At 44.4% G+C, this 16,845-nt stretch overlaps 1 protein-coding gene across 1 annotated transcript in view; it reads right to left on the bottom strand.

Moving 5' to 3' along the window:
- Positions 1 to 16,845, bottom strand: part of SORCS2 (sortilin related VPS10 domain containing receptor 2) — a 122,361-nt gene that overhangs the window by 19,562 nt on the left and 85,954 nt on the right. Inside the window, exons 12-20 of the mRNA XM_053397582.1 lie at positions 14,598 to 14,674; positions 13,960 to 14,051; positions 11,027 to 11,134; positions 10,279 to 10,399; positions 7,937 to 8,070; positions 6,398 to 6,526; positions 5,561 to 5,732; positions 1,774 to 1,960; positions 7 to 140 (exon numbers count right to left, since the gene is read on the bottom strand). Of these exons, the coding sequence (XP_053253557.1) occupies positions 7 to 140; positions 1,774 to 1,960; positions 5,561 to 5,732; positions 6,398 to 6,526; positions 7,937 to 8,070; positions 10,279 to 10,399; positions 11,027 to 11,134; positions 13,960 to 14,051; positions 14,598 to 14,674 (1,154 nt within the window). The remainder of the gene's footprint in view (positions 1 to 6; positions 141 to 1,773; positions 1,961 to 5,560; positions 5,733 to 6,397; positions 6,527 to 7,936; positions 8,071 to 10,278; positions 10,400 to 11,026; positions 11,135 to 13,959; positions 14,052 to 14,597; positions 14,675 to 16,845) is intronic.

The following is a 16,845-nucleotide window of genomic DNA, read 5'->3' as shown; positions in this document are numbered from 1 at the left end:
CAATACCTGAAGGTTGTTTCCAATCCACCAGTAAAACAATGTAAAGTTAGCGTTTCTGGGAAAGATGATGGCTGTCAGGTTCACCTTCTGATTTTTGCCAGTAACAGGAACTACTTCTAGCTGTAATGCCTGCAGTGGAGCTAAAAAAAAGTCCCTATCATTAATTAAGAAACTATTAATTTATCAAGCACTTCAGGTTCTGAAATCTTTAAACAATTCATCAGCAATATCATACTGAAGCGCTGAGAGACATAAGCAATGCATTTCAAGGAAATCCCACATTGCCAACAGGTTGAGGTAAATGGCCAAAGCCAAGTGGTTAATCACTTTCCGGCAGCACTTTCTCTTGCATGCTAGAATATACAAGAAAATGGTCACTGAATTAACTCTCATACAGAATTAAATTTGAGGTGCTCTTGCTTGAAAGTTCAGCATGTCCACTCATAGCGTTAAGGGACCCAAGAAATATTTGTGACACATTGAAATTTTCATCAAGAAAAAGAGAAGTGGATTTAATTATGCTTACACGTAGGAAGTAGATTCCAAAGCCTTTATGAAGCCCCTCATATCCATGTTTAAGCAGCACTGAACACACCAACTTTGAAAGGCCTTTAAGGCTTCAGAGAATGGAGACTCTATGAAGTAGCTTAGCCTTCTGCTTCGAGAAAAGGAGCTGTGCAACCCCCAAAATTGACAGTTATAGTGCAACTCCCTAACCAGACTGAGCCAAAATATTGGCAGAGTCACTTTCAACACCCTATGGGGCCAGAGAGCATACAAAGAGATTTTGCTTCAGCTTCAGCGTAGTGGGATGGGGAAAGTTTCTCCATCTTGGCCAGACAACCTCCGGAATTGCACATCTGAATTTCTGCCAAGTCTAGGAAGCATCACAGTTCCCTGGCTAAAAAATCAGCTTTCAGGAGGTTTTTGCAAAGATCCTTCTGTGTCCAAGACTTGGATGAAAAATAGACCAACTTCCAGGGGTGCTTTTTTGGTTAATAAAGAGAGCGGGGGTGGGGGAGTATAAGAAGACTGCTTTGGTGCAGCTCTGCTAAGTGGGTGAGGGTGTGATATCTCTCCATCATCTGCCTGCCACCAGCTTCCTTATCCACCTCCTCTTTTAAAAGCTTAAGTCATGGTTTTGCTGGATGTCTGACCGACTAGACAATCTCTGTTCCCACACTAGTTTGATGCTAGGGCAACAAAACAGAGCATCTGATGGACTTAAGTGTTACTGAAAGACTTTCCACACTATCTGTTTTGCACATCACCACAAAACAGACTGCACAAGAGGTACTACACTGACAAATAGTAATGTTGTAGCACCTAATGGTATGACCTAATGGTCAGGGGTCCCTTTACCCTTTACCTAATGTTGTAGCACAGGGATCTGTGCAAAGCAGAGCTCATGCGCCACCTGTGTATGCTTCCATTGACTTCTAGCAGGTGGGCTTGGGTGCTGAACAGCTTTCAGGGGTCCAGCGTACTGAATAAATGTGTCAGAGATCACCTACTAGTAGGAAGCACCTACTATGGACCTCTGGCAGTCCCTGACACACCAACACACCTTGGATTCTTAAACAAAAAGAGCACTTAGCTGGTCAAATTTAGCTGAGTCTCTGCTTCTTTCTGAAGTGACAAAAGCCTTCATTTCACAGCTTGCCAAGACTGAACTATGGCAATAGTAGTATGGCTATGACTACTTCTACTGCTACCAAGGATGTTGATGACAAAAGACTAGAGAAGAATTAAGAAAAAGAGGTCAAGACTTACACTGAACCTGAATAAACACAACTGCTTCGTCTCGGCCTGCAGCATTCTCAGCTATCACTGAGACTCGGTAAATCCCAGGGTTTGCATAGCGGTGTTGTATGGGTTCACCTGTCAATGTGAGATTCACATAGATGGCCTTAACGCCATCGCCAAGGTTCAGCTGATACTTGGTGTTTAAAATATCTCCCTATGAAAAGCCAAGAACAGCAAAAATAAGAGACAGATAAAACCAAAACAAAGCCACACACACACCTGCATTCAGCTCCATCATAAAAACTGGCACTGGGAAACAAACAGAATTAGTCATCAGGAGGATTATTACTGCCAATTCTTTCATAGGGCAAAAGATGATTGCTTTCTTCTCTTTTAATACATAGACATTTGGAAGATTCTTAAATAAATCAGATGAAATGTGTGAGAATATTCCCTGGAATAATGCCTGTTCAGCATTCAGAATGCGGGAGTTCATATGAATTTATCCATACTTGGCTTGGATTCAAATGTCAGTGAGGACCCTCCTCAAAATGGGAATCAAGTCTTCCAACCCTCAAACTTCCTCACCACGCTCAGATCAAAATCCACGTGTTTGGGACAGTGTCATGCAGAACAACAGAAGTAAATTAATCATCCAAGGCTCTCCCTCAGATTCAGATTTTTCTGATTGTTGTCCCCAGCTCAGGTCACTTTGGAATGTTCCCAAACCAACCTGAGGGTCTAAAAAACTGGACAGTGAAAAGTTTATTCCGAGTTACATGAATTTCAATGGTGAGAATGAATATCTGGCAATATATCTTAGTCTTATTCCAAACTCTACCAACCTGTCATATTTTGAAACACCTACATCTAAGCCAATAAACCCTCCAAACTACAAAGCCCCCGTGGGGGTGGCTCAACTGCTCCTGATCTCTCAAAATATTATGCAGCAGCCCAGATAAGGTATCTGATAAGCTGGGCAAAACACTAGAGAGAGCCAGTGTGGTGTAGTGGTTAAGAGCGGTAGACTCGTGATCTGGTGAACTGGGTTCGCGTCTCCGCTCCTCCACATGCAGCTGCTGGGTGACCTTGGGCTAGTCACACTTCTTTGAAGTCTCTCAGCCCCACTCACCTCACAGAGTGTTTGTTGTGGGGGAGGAAGGGAAAGGAGAATGTTAGCCGCTTTGAGACTCCTTCGGGTAGTGATAAAGCGGGATATCAAATCCAAACTCTTCTTCTACTCTTCTTCTCAGAAGCAAGAAGGCCCTCTCTCCCATTACACCAGGGGAAACAAGCCCAGTCACTCTCTCTAACATAGATTGAACCCCTTTTTGATGTACACCAGGGAACCATCAATCAATAAATACATAATCCTCCTCTTCCTCTGGAAATTCACCATTCCCACTGTGTGTTGGTTCCACTAAAATACTGGATCTTGATGAGGAATGATCCATCAAAGAATACTGCCTGAGGAGGGAATATTTATTTTCTTTTTGTTCCTTGGAAGAAGCCCCTTCTGTTTCTTTTCAGAGGATGATTCAGCATTGCTCTAGATCAGGGATGGAAAACCCTGTGGAACTCCAGATGTTATTGGATCCCACCTCCCATTGGCCCCAACCAACATGGCAATGGGCAGGCATCATGAGACTCTGGTACCAGAATAGTGGCTGAGGAAGCACAACTGCAGTCCCGCACCCTACACTTGGAACTGGAGTGGTTTTAGCAGCTCTTTGAGGACTACCTGCATGGTGAACCGGATCAGAACTGGTGAATATGTGGGTTCCTTTTCCCAAGTTTACGCAGCTCTGTAAAGCTTTGTTACAAGCTCCACAACAAATATAAGACCAGGAATTTGGGGTGTGCCCTATCTCCCCAGAGGTTTATATAGGGTCAGATGTCTTCTGGATGAGGATGTTCCTAGATTACACACCCTATCTTTGACTTTCCCTAGCTTATTTCACTCCGGGGCAAGGTATGCCATCCCACACAGGCATGTTCCCCACCGCCACATTCCTTACACAGAAGGCAACTAGCAGTTGGCTCTTACTTCAACACTGGCAACAAGACAGCAGACTCCACTGCATTTGAGGGCAGCAGGAGACCCAGGACAGGACAGACAGAGAGGGGAGAATGGGGGAAGGACTCAGAAGGAGTAGTTATAGGGGGCTGCTGCTGCTACTCCCTGCCCCCTCATCAACATTCCCCAACCTGAGGCAGCTGCATCATTTTAATTAATGCTGGGGTTGCCTTGCAAGCCTTGATATCAGGAGAGGACAGAGAGTAGGGCTGCCTGTAGCTTGCCACTCCTGCTCCATCTCAAGAGAAGAGACTCTGCAGTGTTCATAACAGCATGGCCTTGAGGGGGAAAACATCGTGGGGGAAGAAAAATAGACTGGGAGTACTTTCTGGAAGAAGTGATATTTGGATAATCCAAGCAACCTAACAAGGGGCCATTTTCTTCCTAACATATGTTAAGAGGAAGTTATGTGAAGACAGCAGAGGGGATTAATAGCAAGGAAAAGCTCTGCAGCAAACTTCTTTTCACATTAATTGGCCAGGCTGGATCTGGGAGGACAAGGAGTTTGAAAGGAATCTTTCCCTAGAAAGAATTGACCAAGTTTCCCACCCCCACCCCACCCCACACTCAAGTGGAAACTCTATCCTGAAAGAAGGAAACACATGTCCTGCTTCCAAATGAAAGTTGATCCCAGCTGCAAGGATCATGGGCAACTCCACTTATCCCCTTTTAGGTAGGGGTGCGGTGGCTTTGCAGGACGGCCAGCACCTCCACCACACTGACAATGAAGGGTCTGATCCCTGCTGAAGCGTGAGCTTCAGTTCGTGCTCCCAGCTTGAAATCCTGCTCTGCGCCAGCCTGCCAAATTGGCCAATGGCAGACTGGCACAGAGAGCTGGGCTCTCCGGGAGCGGGCTAGAGAGAACTATCAGGCTTCCCTCAGGTCCGCTCCCGGGGGATTTAATGCAGCCCACACCTGCCCCCGACACCCAGCTCTTCTTCATTGGATCAGCCCACCACCCACTCTAGTAATTTTGCATTTACTCATTGAATTGACTTTCCTACGGCTGCAGTAGCTGTTGTATTTTCGTGGCTGGGTAGGAATTTGCCTATCAGGAGAATTGGCTATGACTTGGAGGTTTTGCCTACCTCGTAGCAATCATCACAACTTCAGCAGTTTAGGCACTGAGTGACCTTAGTCTTGATTGGAGGGGGGGTTGTACCCCCGCTTTCCCCTCCAGAAACAGGGTATCCCATTAAAGGGATCCATGATGGAGTTGCTTCTGTTCATTTGCCCAGACGGTGGGCTTGGGTCTCAGTGCTCCTAGAGGCAGGGATCCTGGCAGGGATCCCCCCCCCCCATTTGATGTAAGTCATAGGAATCCCTGCTGCTGGATTGACCCTGAGGTCATTTCCCGTAGGCAGCTCAGAAATTAAAATGCTTACTCAATGTCTATGCCAAACCACTTCATCTGTAGTCAATAAAGTTGTGGCCTGATTTGATCCCATTCAACTGTGTGGTCTCTTTGACTGGTAGCTCAGTTCAGTGGAGGAGTGGGGAGTGTGCGGCCTGGGGCTGCAATGGGTGCCACTGAACTGCCCCAGTTAGCAAATACTACTATGGGGAATGTTTTAGAATGTGTTAAGTGTCCTGGTATTGGAACCGTCAGCACTTGAATTAATATGCCTTTTCTTCTGTGGTTAACAAATATGAGGGCCTCACGCCATTTCCCAGCTTCTATCAATTCACTAAGCAGATGGGAGACAAATATCTACAGAGGCAGGAAATTACAGTTACCTGTTCTTGTTTGACAATGAAGGTGACATCTTCTCCAGGCTTAACTGCAAGGCTCTCCCCTTTGATGCTTATCTGCAGTCCTCTGGGAGCAGTCAGAGGGCACAGATGCTGAGATACGTTTTGCTGCAAATCCACACCACCCTCACATATATTAGATATAACTTTGCGATACCTGTAGAAAAAATGAAAATAGAGCATATCTAAGTGCACAATGGGACTGTACATCAAACACAGCATGCATCATAACTTGGAGGGATCTGGTCTCTCCCCATGGATGAGGCAGGAGGAAAACAGGAAGAGAACCAGACCAAGGTAACCAACAGCACAATCCAGAAACACAGGAAGCTGGTCCATCTAGCTCAGTTTTGTTCAGACTAACCAGAAGCGGCTCTCCAGGGTTTCAGACAGGGGGCATTTTGACCCCTACCTGGAGATACCAGGAATTGAACCTGGGATGTTTTGCAGGCAAAGCACTGGGCTATATCTCTATTTGGATGTTACTCCCACCAAGGTCAATGGGACTTGCTTCCACATAAAGCCACATCCACACCATGCATTCAAAGCAATAAGATACCCCTTCAAACTGTCATGGCTTCACCCAAAGAATCCTGGGAAGTGTAGTTTGTTCAGGGTGCTGAGAGTCTTAGGAGACCCCTATTCTCTTCCCAAAGCCACAACTCTCAGAGTTCCCTGAGAAAAAGGTTTGTCTGTTAAACCAAACTGGGAATGGCTAACAGCAACCTTTCAATATCCATTTAGAAAGGCAATGGATTAACTGAAGAAAGGAAGGAAGCTATGGGGCTGCTTTCCACAGCAGAACACTCCCCAAGTACTTACCCTGTGCTGCTTCTGTAGGCTTGCCCTAAGACACAGTCTTCAGGAGGAGTTTCAGGGTTGAACCAAAAGTCAGCAAAGCACGTGTTTGGCTCAGATTTTTGCAGTGCTGAACGCTCAAACCCATAATCACTACAGAACAACAAACAAGCATTAATCATGAAGTTGACTTGTCTTTACTATTAATTTGTAAAGTGTTATTTGTAGTGTACGTGGCCTGGGGAGTACGAGTACACAACTGGCATCTTTTGTAGCCATTGGGAGGGCATCTCATGCCAAGTGTGTGAGGGTCAGCCAGCCCCCACCCCAGGGTCTCTTGTATGGCAGGAGTCTACTGAGCCCTGCAACCGGAATGCAGCCACAGGGCCACGAGCACCCAATGCAAACAAACTGCCTATCACCTGCAAGCTCCTTCCCAAACCCAAGCATGCAGTGTGGTGAGTAAAAAGGCTCTGGGAAGAATGTGTGCAATGCCTCTTTCCACTAGCGTGGGCTGGCCCTACAACACTCCATGCAGGAACAACCTTTATATAAGGGCTGGTCCAGACCTGGGCAGTAGGATTCTGGTCATGGCTGAGCCACTGTGTCCTGGGTTTCTCCCTAGTTTTTGTGGACTAAATGCAGGTGCCACCAGCTTGATCATTTGTGCTTGTAAAAGGACCATTGGTCTCAGCTGAAATATGGCTTTAGTGAGTTTCAGGCCGTCACAGGAGCTGTGATAGCCACCCTGCATCCAAGGCAGGAAATGTTCAGAGCTGAGTATGTAGCTACTTCCTGTCCTTACTCAGTCCATTTTCTGACTGACACAGGACCAGAGCGGCTAGGAGCCAGACACAACACAATCCTTTTTCAACAAGCCTTTTAAGTGTTGTTCGTTATCCTGGCCTGTATCTGTATTAGGTTTTAACTGTTCTTACATGTGAAATTTGTTTCCAACTGTTTGCTGTGGAATCACTGTGAAATTCATAAATGGAATCAAACAAACAAACAAACAAACACAACAGCCCAACTGGGGGGGGGGGCTGGGGGCCACCAGAAATTGCTTGGGGTTGTGACTGAGACACTGTCTTTTCAGTCAAGTCCTCACAGTTATGAAATGCTGTTACAAGGAAGCTCCTCCAGGTTCAATAACTGATCAACTTTTGGTGGGCAGTGAACACATTATGTGTGAAGGCCTTGGGAGGGAAGTTACTGCTGCTGCTGTATGTACTTCAAAATTGTACATATTTATTCTTTATTTTCAAATGCCCTATATTGTTTTCAAAATCTGTCTGTAAGGTACCATGGGGGCCCTTTAGAACTGAAAGGTGGGGTATGAAGTCTTCTGAGTAACTCTGACAAATGCACAGGTGGGGTAGAACAGCTGGAGATATGAAGTGTTGACTATTACTGCTACTACCACCACCACATCCTCAAAGGAAAGCTATAAATAATTTTCTCTTTCTACCCAGTGCATAACTACCACTTCTGTTAAATATTGGGGTTTTCAATAAGATTAATACAGAATATTAAGCCGTCACAAAGACCTATAGAAAAGCTCACCATGAGAAATCAGAAGGGCTACACTCACAAGCTGCGGAAGTGAGTGCTGATGTGAAGCTTCTTCCTTTAATGCACCACGAGGAACTCTTCCTCTTCCGAAAACTTCTCCGCTGACCCATGATGCAGAGGTCGCCCTGAAGAGTAGAATGTGAACTCTCATAACTACCAGATAGGATTAAATATACAAAGGTTGTTTGTTTGTTTGTTATTTACCTACCACCCTTCACACAAGGATCAAAGAAAGGTTTACAGTATAAAAAACTAAAATACATAGCATAATAACAAAGAAAACAATTAAAACACCCACACACATTCAGTTTAAAAGGACACAGATTGTTTACGTAACCGAAGGCCTGGTGCCTAAAGAAGGTTCCCTGAGGAGAGCATTCCACAAGCGGGGAGCCAGCACAGAAAAGGCCCGCTCTCACGTTACCACCCTCTGGATTTCGGGCTTTATAGGTCAAAACCAGCAATCTGAATTGGCCTACATGGCTTTTAATAATGCAGACTCGCTCACCTTAGCTAACAGCTAGCCAATTCTCTTTAGCACTTAAAAAAACAGATTTTTAAATGGTTGACATTAGTAGAGGTAATATTTGATTTATACTAATTGTCAGGGAACTGCCATCAGTGCCGGAGGGAGAGAGCAAAAGCCAGAGGGATTCCAGAGAGCATCCCGGGATCGGGAGAAGCAGCCCATCTTCTGGGGAAGAGAATCAGCGTAGCACCAGTGGAGAAGGGGGGCAGATGAGCTTCTTTGCTGGAAGAAGTTTAAGAAATGCCCACTGACGGATTCTGCCAGCGATTGAGTCAGCCACGGGTGAGTGGCTGTCCGGGCAGAAAAGGTTCACTTTGGCAACCCAGCCAGGTGTTTGCACCCTGCCGGGGAGATACAGCCGGCTTACGCACGAGCAACCCCTAGAACCATGACACTAATCAATGTTGGTGACTCCTTAATGGCCAGCTATCAACCTGAATTTCTGTCAGGCTGCTGCCAGTGACCCCTGGCTGGTTGCCCAGGAATGTACAAAGACATGGAAATGTTTCTTACCATTTGCTTTCAGTATTTACAGAGAGAGGCTATAGAACCCAGCCTCTTGGATAATGGCGCTGTCCCAAGTGAATCTCCACCCCCGCCTCCCCCACTTTCTCATTCGTCATTTGCATCATCTCTCCTACGGGTGCTGACAAGGGCCTTCTGTCTTTGAGCTCTTTGCTCTTCTACTTTCAAGTCTTGCCGGGTTCTGGGAGATGGAGTGTCTGGAATGCTTTCTAAAGACACTTGTGTCCATCAGTTGTGTGTCCCCCCCCCCGCTTCCTCTTCCTCCTCCTCTTCTCCCATAATTTCCCAACTTTCCCCCTCATCTGCCCCTGAGCTGTGACCTCCCTTAAACCCTTGTTGTAAATCTAAACTGTCTTCCTCTTCCTCCTCCCTGGAAGGGTCAAGCTGGGGAGGCGGTCTCCACCATTCCTCCTCTGCCCAGTCCCTGACAATTTCTGGGAATAAACAAGACACAGATTAGAAACCCAAATAGCATCCAAGGGTAGGGAAAATTCTGCCCACAGGCTGGGTGTGGCTTATGAGGCTTTCCCATCTGGACTGCAACCTCACCTCCCCACAGTACAATAATTAGGCTTGAGAAAAAGTATCTTACTGGAACCAACAAGTGGCTTTTAAAGTCTAATTACTCCAGGAGTCTGTCTAATTACTGTGGCAAGCTGGCTTTGTTTGAGGGGGGCACAGATAGGGAGGAAATGGTTAATGTGTGCTGTGACCCCTGTGGAAAATTTTCCCACAATACAATTAGGCATGAAAAAACTTCCTATTGAATCCGAGGCATGTCTACTCAGAAGTAAAGGCTGAATTTAATGGTACTTACTCCTTAAACTGCAGTGCAGGACTGCCGCCTTAGTGTTAAATACATGAGCTGCTTCGAGCCTTGGAATCAAATGTTCCCTACTTCCCTTCCTCTACAAGAGGAGGAAATTAAAAAGTTTTCAATTGATGTTTATAACAAACTGCAGTTTCTTAGTTTGTCTGAAATTAGAAAACTGTAGTTTTTACAGATCATAGTTAAGAAACTAAGATATTAAACCAGGATGACACCATGACTTATTAAATAACTATGGTTTGTGCAAACCACCACAGTTTTCTGTAATTATATGAAACAGGCAACTGCAGCTTGTTATATCTAGACCATGAATGGAAGCTTTACATATCCGCCCTTTAGAAACCAAAGTGGGAGGCAGGAGAGGAGAAGCACAGAAGGGTTCACCCTGGTTTGTACATGTAACACCGAATCAGACCAGTGTCACCAGTTGTGGCAGCGACTATTTTATACCTGTAGATTTGTCAGGTCCCATGATTCATAGTCCTCATCGGTGCATTCTCGAGGAAAAGAAGGGCGGAAATCTACCTTCACTAACTCCCAATCTGAGCGGAAACTAATGTGTCCAAAGATTCTAAGAGAAAGATCAAAAGCTTCAGAATTAGATTTCAGTTAAACAGGGGATAAAATGCAGGAGAGTAACACCAATCAATAAGTTCTATTTTGGCTGTTGGGTGTAAAAATGTACGTTGCATTTTCAGACTCTTTTAGTAGTCACAGTATTTTGTGTACAATTCTACATATTAGTGACAAATTGTGTCTCTAACCCTCCCTTCACAGTGCCTGAGCACAATCAGGGCTCATCCACACTTCCATTTGCCCCACTGATGTCTCCATGGTTTAGCTCTGAATCAGAACAAACAGCAATCAGGGTTTTGGGAAACTGCTCTTACTCATGCATTCTAGGCAGAGAGTCCTTGTCACTAGGAAAGATATACAGGGGCAAGTGGTGGCCAGTGTCTCCTCCTTCCCTGCGTGTATCCTTGTCATCCTCAACAGCCTTCTCTGCCCATCTCTAGGGGATCTTCAGAATTTTCAGAAGTGAGAATCTGTGTTGCCTGTGGAGGCTGATGTGATTCTTGTAACATGTATGTATACCCAGCGTGCACACACGCGCACACACAAACAAGGAATGTCTTCTAAAGGCAACTTCCAACTTTCCCCATGCAGTTTGTGTACTGGTGCAGTAGATTCTACTTACGTCATGACTAAAGTCTCATCTCCAGGCTCACTGAGTAGGCCATCAACAAAAACAGAGATACTGGTGAAGTTATGAGTGCTCCATGTTTGGCCTTCATCGACACTAAACCTGTAAATGAAAAAAATATTGTTTCTTATTTATTGCAGGTCTCATTTATACAGAATGGTTTGAAAATAAGCACTGATCATCACCACCATTAGAAATAATTAATTAAGCCATAGGACTTTAAAAGCCCATAGTAGGTGAGTTGTGAATGTACGCAAGGAGGATGAGTGAATGTTATACAACAGTATTTTAATTCTTAGGTGCAGATTTTGCTGAGTGATTTTATTGTACTGAACCTTTTGGAGTTTTGTCTATATGCCAATAAAGGTTTGAGACTGAATGTACTGAATCCATCCGTCATGGAGGAGGAAGACAGCAATGAAGGGAGAAGGTCACAATGTGTGGATGCCTATTTTGGTTGTTATCTCAGTCAACTAAATCTCTCCACCAGTACATTTCCCTCAAACAACCATATCAGTTCTCCAAATTAGAAACTTAAAATATTCACATTCCATTGTAGAATAGCATGTCTTGCACACTGCACCAGTAAATCAATGACTGATAAGCACCCCAGAGGAAAGAACACAGAATTTGCCATGCATAGACAAATTATGGTGGTTTAGTATGTACAGCAGTTTCTCTCTGAGTCACGACAGCTGAAGGGATTCAGCCTATAAAAAGAGATGAGAATCAACTATAGGGAATAGTGAGACCTAAGAATATGTGTTCAGTTGTGCTATGGATGTTACTACTTGTTTTAGAATAAAGTGTTTGCGATTTACTTCTGTCTTGATTTTTAGACATACATGTAAATATTTCTTCCAGCATTATAACATTCTACTCTGGTGACCTGCTGTGGAAGTTCAGCTTCACATATGATGAAGATGTCCATTTTGTTACAAAAGTCAGGTGCCTGCCCCTCTCTCTGTGTTCCTTTGGAAAATAGAAGACATGGCGGAGACTGTTGCGCTTTAAGAAATATGTTTCCCCCCCACCTATTTCCACCTTCAGTCTGCATGGAGGAAGTCCAGATCTTACAGCATGACCCACATCAGTGCAGGCAACCTTTCGCCTCCCTCTCCAAGATGGATCTCCACAATCCTTCCTCCTCCTCTCTCCCAGCAACCCCTTGCTTGAAAACTTCATTTTCCTGTCCCCTCAAACATGCACCCCATCAACATCTCACCCACGCAGGCTAAAGGATTCCTCTCCTCAATAGCCCATCAACACTTTTTGTCATGTTAGGTTTGTTCTTCACTAAGCCAGCCAGGTTGCATAAGCCAACCAAGAAATTCCTTTGCAACTTGTATTCTCCTTTCATATCACAAATAACCAAAACCCTAGCATTTGTTAATTTACCTTACATTTTTAACACCATTCAGAGTGCCAGGCATGGACGTCAACAACAAAGATACAGGCTGCTCTAGACAGATGTCTATGGAAGGATTACACTATAAGCTGCAATTTAAAAGTTGGTGTTAGCACCTCTCCTCCAGTAAACCAACATGGTGGGTTTTATATTAGTCCAGAGTCTGCAAATTTTCTCATATATGTGCTTATCCACACTTACCTTTTGCTCTGTTCTTTCCAGGCACAGGTCAGCATTTAAAAGCTCCATGTTCAAATGTGTTTTTTTCTTGCCTCTAAGCTTTCCCCACAAAAACCCACACTTTAGTGCTTAACCAGAGCAAACATCAATTCGGGTTTTCTGCAGACTGCTGTTTGCTCTGATTGAGCTTTAAAGAGCAGATTTTCACATGGACTGTGCCTGGAGAGAGCAGAGGAAAGGTAAGTGTGGATAAGCTCTATATTTTTCCAAGTCCTATAGCATTCTGGAGAATCCCAGGTTTATGCACTGGCCTAAGCTGCAGGGGGGGGGGAACCCCACCCACAGTTTAAGGGCCTTGCTAGACAGGACACTAAACTTGACGGTATGTCGTTTAAAACACATCAATTAAGGGCAGGTGTGGGAGCCGTTTTCATTGGGACTGTGGCTTGGGGAGAGGGGCTAACTGAACAGTGTAGACAGAAACTGTACCATCTCTCATACCACTCTCCACAACTGCTGATAAGTCCAGAGAGAGAAACTTCAATTAAGGTGAAAGGGAGTTTTCCTCATGGAGCTAACAACTGCTACAGGGGAGAGAGATTTTCATTGTGATACAGTTCTGATGAAAATCACACTGTGCACCTCTTATTGTTTTTTTGAAAGATGCAGCAGCAAGTGATTTAGTGCAATGTCTCTTTTGGCTCCAAGTGTGTACTCAGACCTCGCATTCTCTAGTATCTATCAGTAGCTTCTCTTTCATCCCCACCTTTAAAAAACAGAATTCATGAAGAATTCGTACATTCTGGAATCCTGCCTAACTCAAAAGCTTGGTGTGGGGCTCTACACTAAATATAGAAGCACAGGGCTGCAAAGGAATCTCTAGTTCTCATCCAAACCTGCAGCCTATTTCAAGGTCCCCCATGTGCCAACCCTATGCAGGGTGACCCAGGCAGTCCAGTCCAGGTTGAAACAAAGTTTTCTCATGTGGCTGGGTATCCTACAAAAAGTGTGATGATCATCTTAGTGAGTAGAGTTCATATCTTACCTAAAGGAGGTTTCACTGGGATCAAAGCACTGCCCATTCAGCATCCTGCCTCTGTCTGCAACAGACTCTGATAACCCAGAGGAAGCCCGCTCAACAAAAAGCCTGCCCCATCTATGAATGATCTTTGTATCATTCAGAGTGGTCCGGTGTTTATTACTGCATCAATATAACCAAACCATCATCTTTGCAGAGCAAATATTAGATTAGTAAATTCTTGGAGTGAAAAACTCATATCAACCAATGGAATAGACTTGTTCCTGAAAATGTGGCAATGGAAGTTTACTGTAGAATTACTTGAGTATTTTCAGTGGAATAGAGGTGTCTTTGATGGCCACAATCACTCCACCATGATCCAGATACAAGATGTGATGCTCCTCTTCAAAGACCTAGAAAGCAGGGGGGAAACCCAATAAATGACCATGCTTTGGGCTGGGGTGGGGAATGTATTACTAAAGTATCCCATGCTATATATTTAATTATTAATGAAATGTGTTGACCAGTCCTTAAAACACTGAAATGGTTACACATTTCCCTGAACTGACTGTATATTGTGCTAGACTTGTTTAAATACATAAGAAATATTTGAATATATGGGGTAGAATTCTGTGTCTATGGTGCTTATTCCATCAGAGCAAGCATTCTATTCGGAACAATCTCCCCTATCCTCCCCCAGCTCACAGCTCTGTGAGGCTCTCCCAATCTTTCAGAGCAGATTGAGGTAGGGTGAATTGCATGAGGCAAATGTTTGCCCTGGTCACTTTATATTCCAACTTTACCAGAAGCAATCCGCCAAGGAAGAGTGGATGGGATAGAAGTGTTAGTCTGACTAGGGAGCTCTACTGCAATACTGTAATATGAGAAGAGACGCCTGAGCCAGTAAGGAAATGGAGATAGCAATCTGCACACAAACACAACAGATTCATTTTCCTTACTTGTCTCCAGGTTTTGCCACAGTCAGATGTTATATACATTTCTTCTTTATATTCAACAAGCTGGGCACCCAGATTGCCTGGGAACAAAGGCAAAATAGGCAAGGGTTACTCATGATTATTTGTTCCGAAACACAAGAACCCGCCTACCCCATAAGCAAGGGGCTTTCATCTTATGGTGAGAATTAGCCTCACAAAAGCTGTGAAAGGCTGTCCATGTCTTCCAGGTTCCCGACAGCAACCCCAACACCCAATAATGAGTCAGGCAGTTCTGAAGAATTACATTTAAAGACTTTACAATTACCAGACCATTTAACTGCATGACTAAAATGGAATGACTAGTGGTCCAAGTTCTGTCTCAAAGCAGAATATCTTATTTCCTCTGCCAGGGGCGTGCTCAACTTTGGCTGCAGAGAGCTGCCCTTATTCTCTCTCATGTTAAAGTAATCCCTTCTTGGCATAGCCTCAGTGCTAAGTTGCATTAACTATTCCCTCTCCTCGTATGAGAGCCTCTTAAAAAATTGCATATGTCATTTTAATAGCAATAGCAATAATAATATTTATACCCCGCCCATCTGGCTGGGTTGCCCCAGACACTGGGCGGCTTCCAACACATAAAAAATCATTTTAATCATTTATGTTGATTAAGCATGCCTGGTTCCACATACAGTGGTACCTCGGGTTAAGTACTTAAGTCATTCCGGAGGTCAGTGTATTTTTACCATTGCACATAAATGGCGAGGAGGTGGAGAGGGTTGGTAGTTTTAAATACCTGGGCATTTATATCTCTGAGGACCTCTCATGGACTGCAAATATTAATATGGTTGTGAGGAAGGTGCAGGGGAGGTTGTATTTCCTGAGAATGCTCAGGGGACTGAATCTATCTCAGCACCTACTTCTGTCCTATTATCACAGTACCATTGAGAGTGTCTTAACCTATAGTGTATTATCGTGGTATGGGAGCAGCTCTGAAACGGATAAAAAAGCTTTACAGAGAATAATTAAAATTGCCCAGAATGTTATTGGGCTCCAACTACCAACCCTGGATGAGATCTTCACGTCTCGCACTTTGAAGAAGTCACACAATATCCTGAGAGATCCCACCCATCCTGCTCACAACTTCTTTGAACTGTTGCCTTCGGGCAGAAGATATAGGACAATGAAAACACGAACCACATGCCTTCTGAATAGTTTCTATCCAAGAGCTCTGATTGCACTAAATAATGATCTTAGGGCCAGTTGCAAGAAATAGCAAGCAGGAAGTAGGAAGGAATGAGATAGGTTTTAGGTTATGTTATGCCTTTAAATAGGTTATGTTATATTCTGGATTATGTTATGTTTTATAGATTATGTCTGAATAGGATGAGAATGTTGGAGATACGTGCAAATGTGTATGTGAACCCGGTCTTTGGGTGGGTGTTTGATTTTCGTTGTTGTGTATACTGTGTATATATGGACAATGACAATAAATTTATCTGATCTGATCTGATCTGATCTGATCTGATCTGATCTGATCAGTACTTAACCTGAAACTGTTCTTAACCTGAAGCACCACTTTAGCTAATGGGGCCTCCTGCTGCTGCTGCACCACTGGAGCATGATTTCTGTTCTCACCCTGAAGCAAAGTTCTTAACCCGAGGTAATATTTCTGGGTTAGCGGAGTCTGTAACCTGAAGCATATGTAACCTGAAGCGTATGTAACCCGAGGTACCACTGTATATGCATATTCCTCACTGTTACACCCCATACACTGGCTGATGTAGAGAAGTACTTTATGAGAACGTAAGAACATAAAAATAGCCTGCTGGATTAGGCCAATGGCCCATCTAGTCCAGCATCCTGTTCTCACAGTGACCAGTCAGATGCCTGTGGAAAACCAGTGAGCAGAACATGAGAACAAGAACCTTCTCTCCTCCAGTGGTTTCCATCCACTGTTATTCGGAAGCACTGCCTCCAACTGTGGAGATAGCCATCCTAGCTAGTAGCCATTGATAGCCCTCTCCTCCATGAATTTGTCTGTCATGGGCCAAGAGTCTGCTTCACCTGCTGAGCAGCAGCCTGAAGGAACGGAAACACAGAGAGGGACTGTCTCTCCACTGTGGAGGCTGGGGACATTCATCGTTCCTGACCAGACCTTGCTGCTTCTTACTTCTCATGACCTTGGACCCTCGGCTTTCTTGACTCCCAGACCATCTGACTATGTGATACTCCTGACCTTAGGACTGGACTGGCCTTGTATACAGACTCTGCT

Source organism: Podarcis raffonei, chromosome 7 (genome assembly GCF_027172205.1).
Source record: "Podarcis raffonei isolate rPodRaf1 chromosome 7, rPodRaf1.pri, whole genome shotgun sequence".
In the NCBI taxonomy this organism is placed as follows: Eukaryota; Metazoa; Chordata; class Lepidosauria; order Squamata; family Lacertidae; genus Podarcis; species Podarcis raffonei.
Note: the sequence above shows the minus strand (reverse complement) of the source record. Positions and strands in the feature narration are given on the sequence as shown.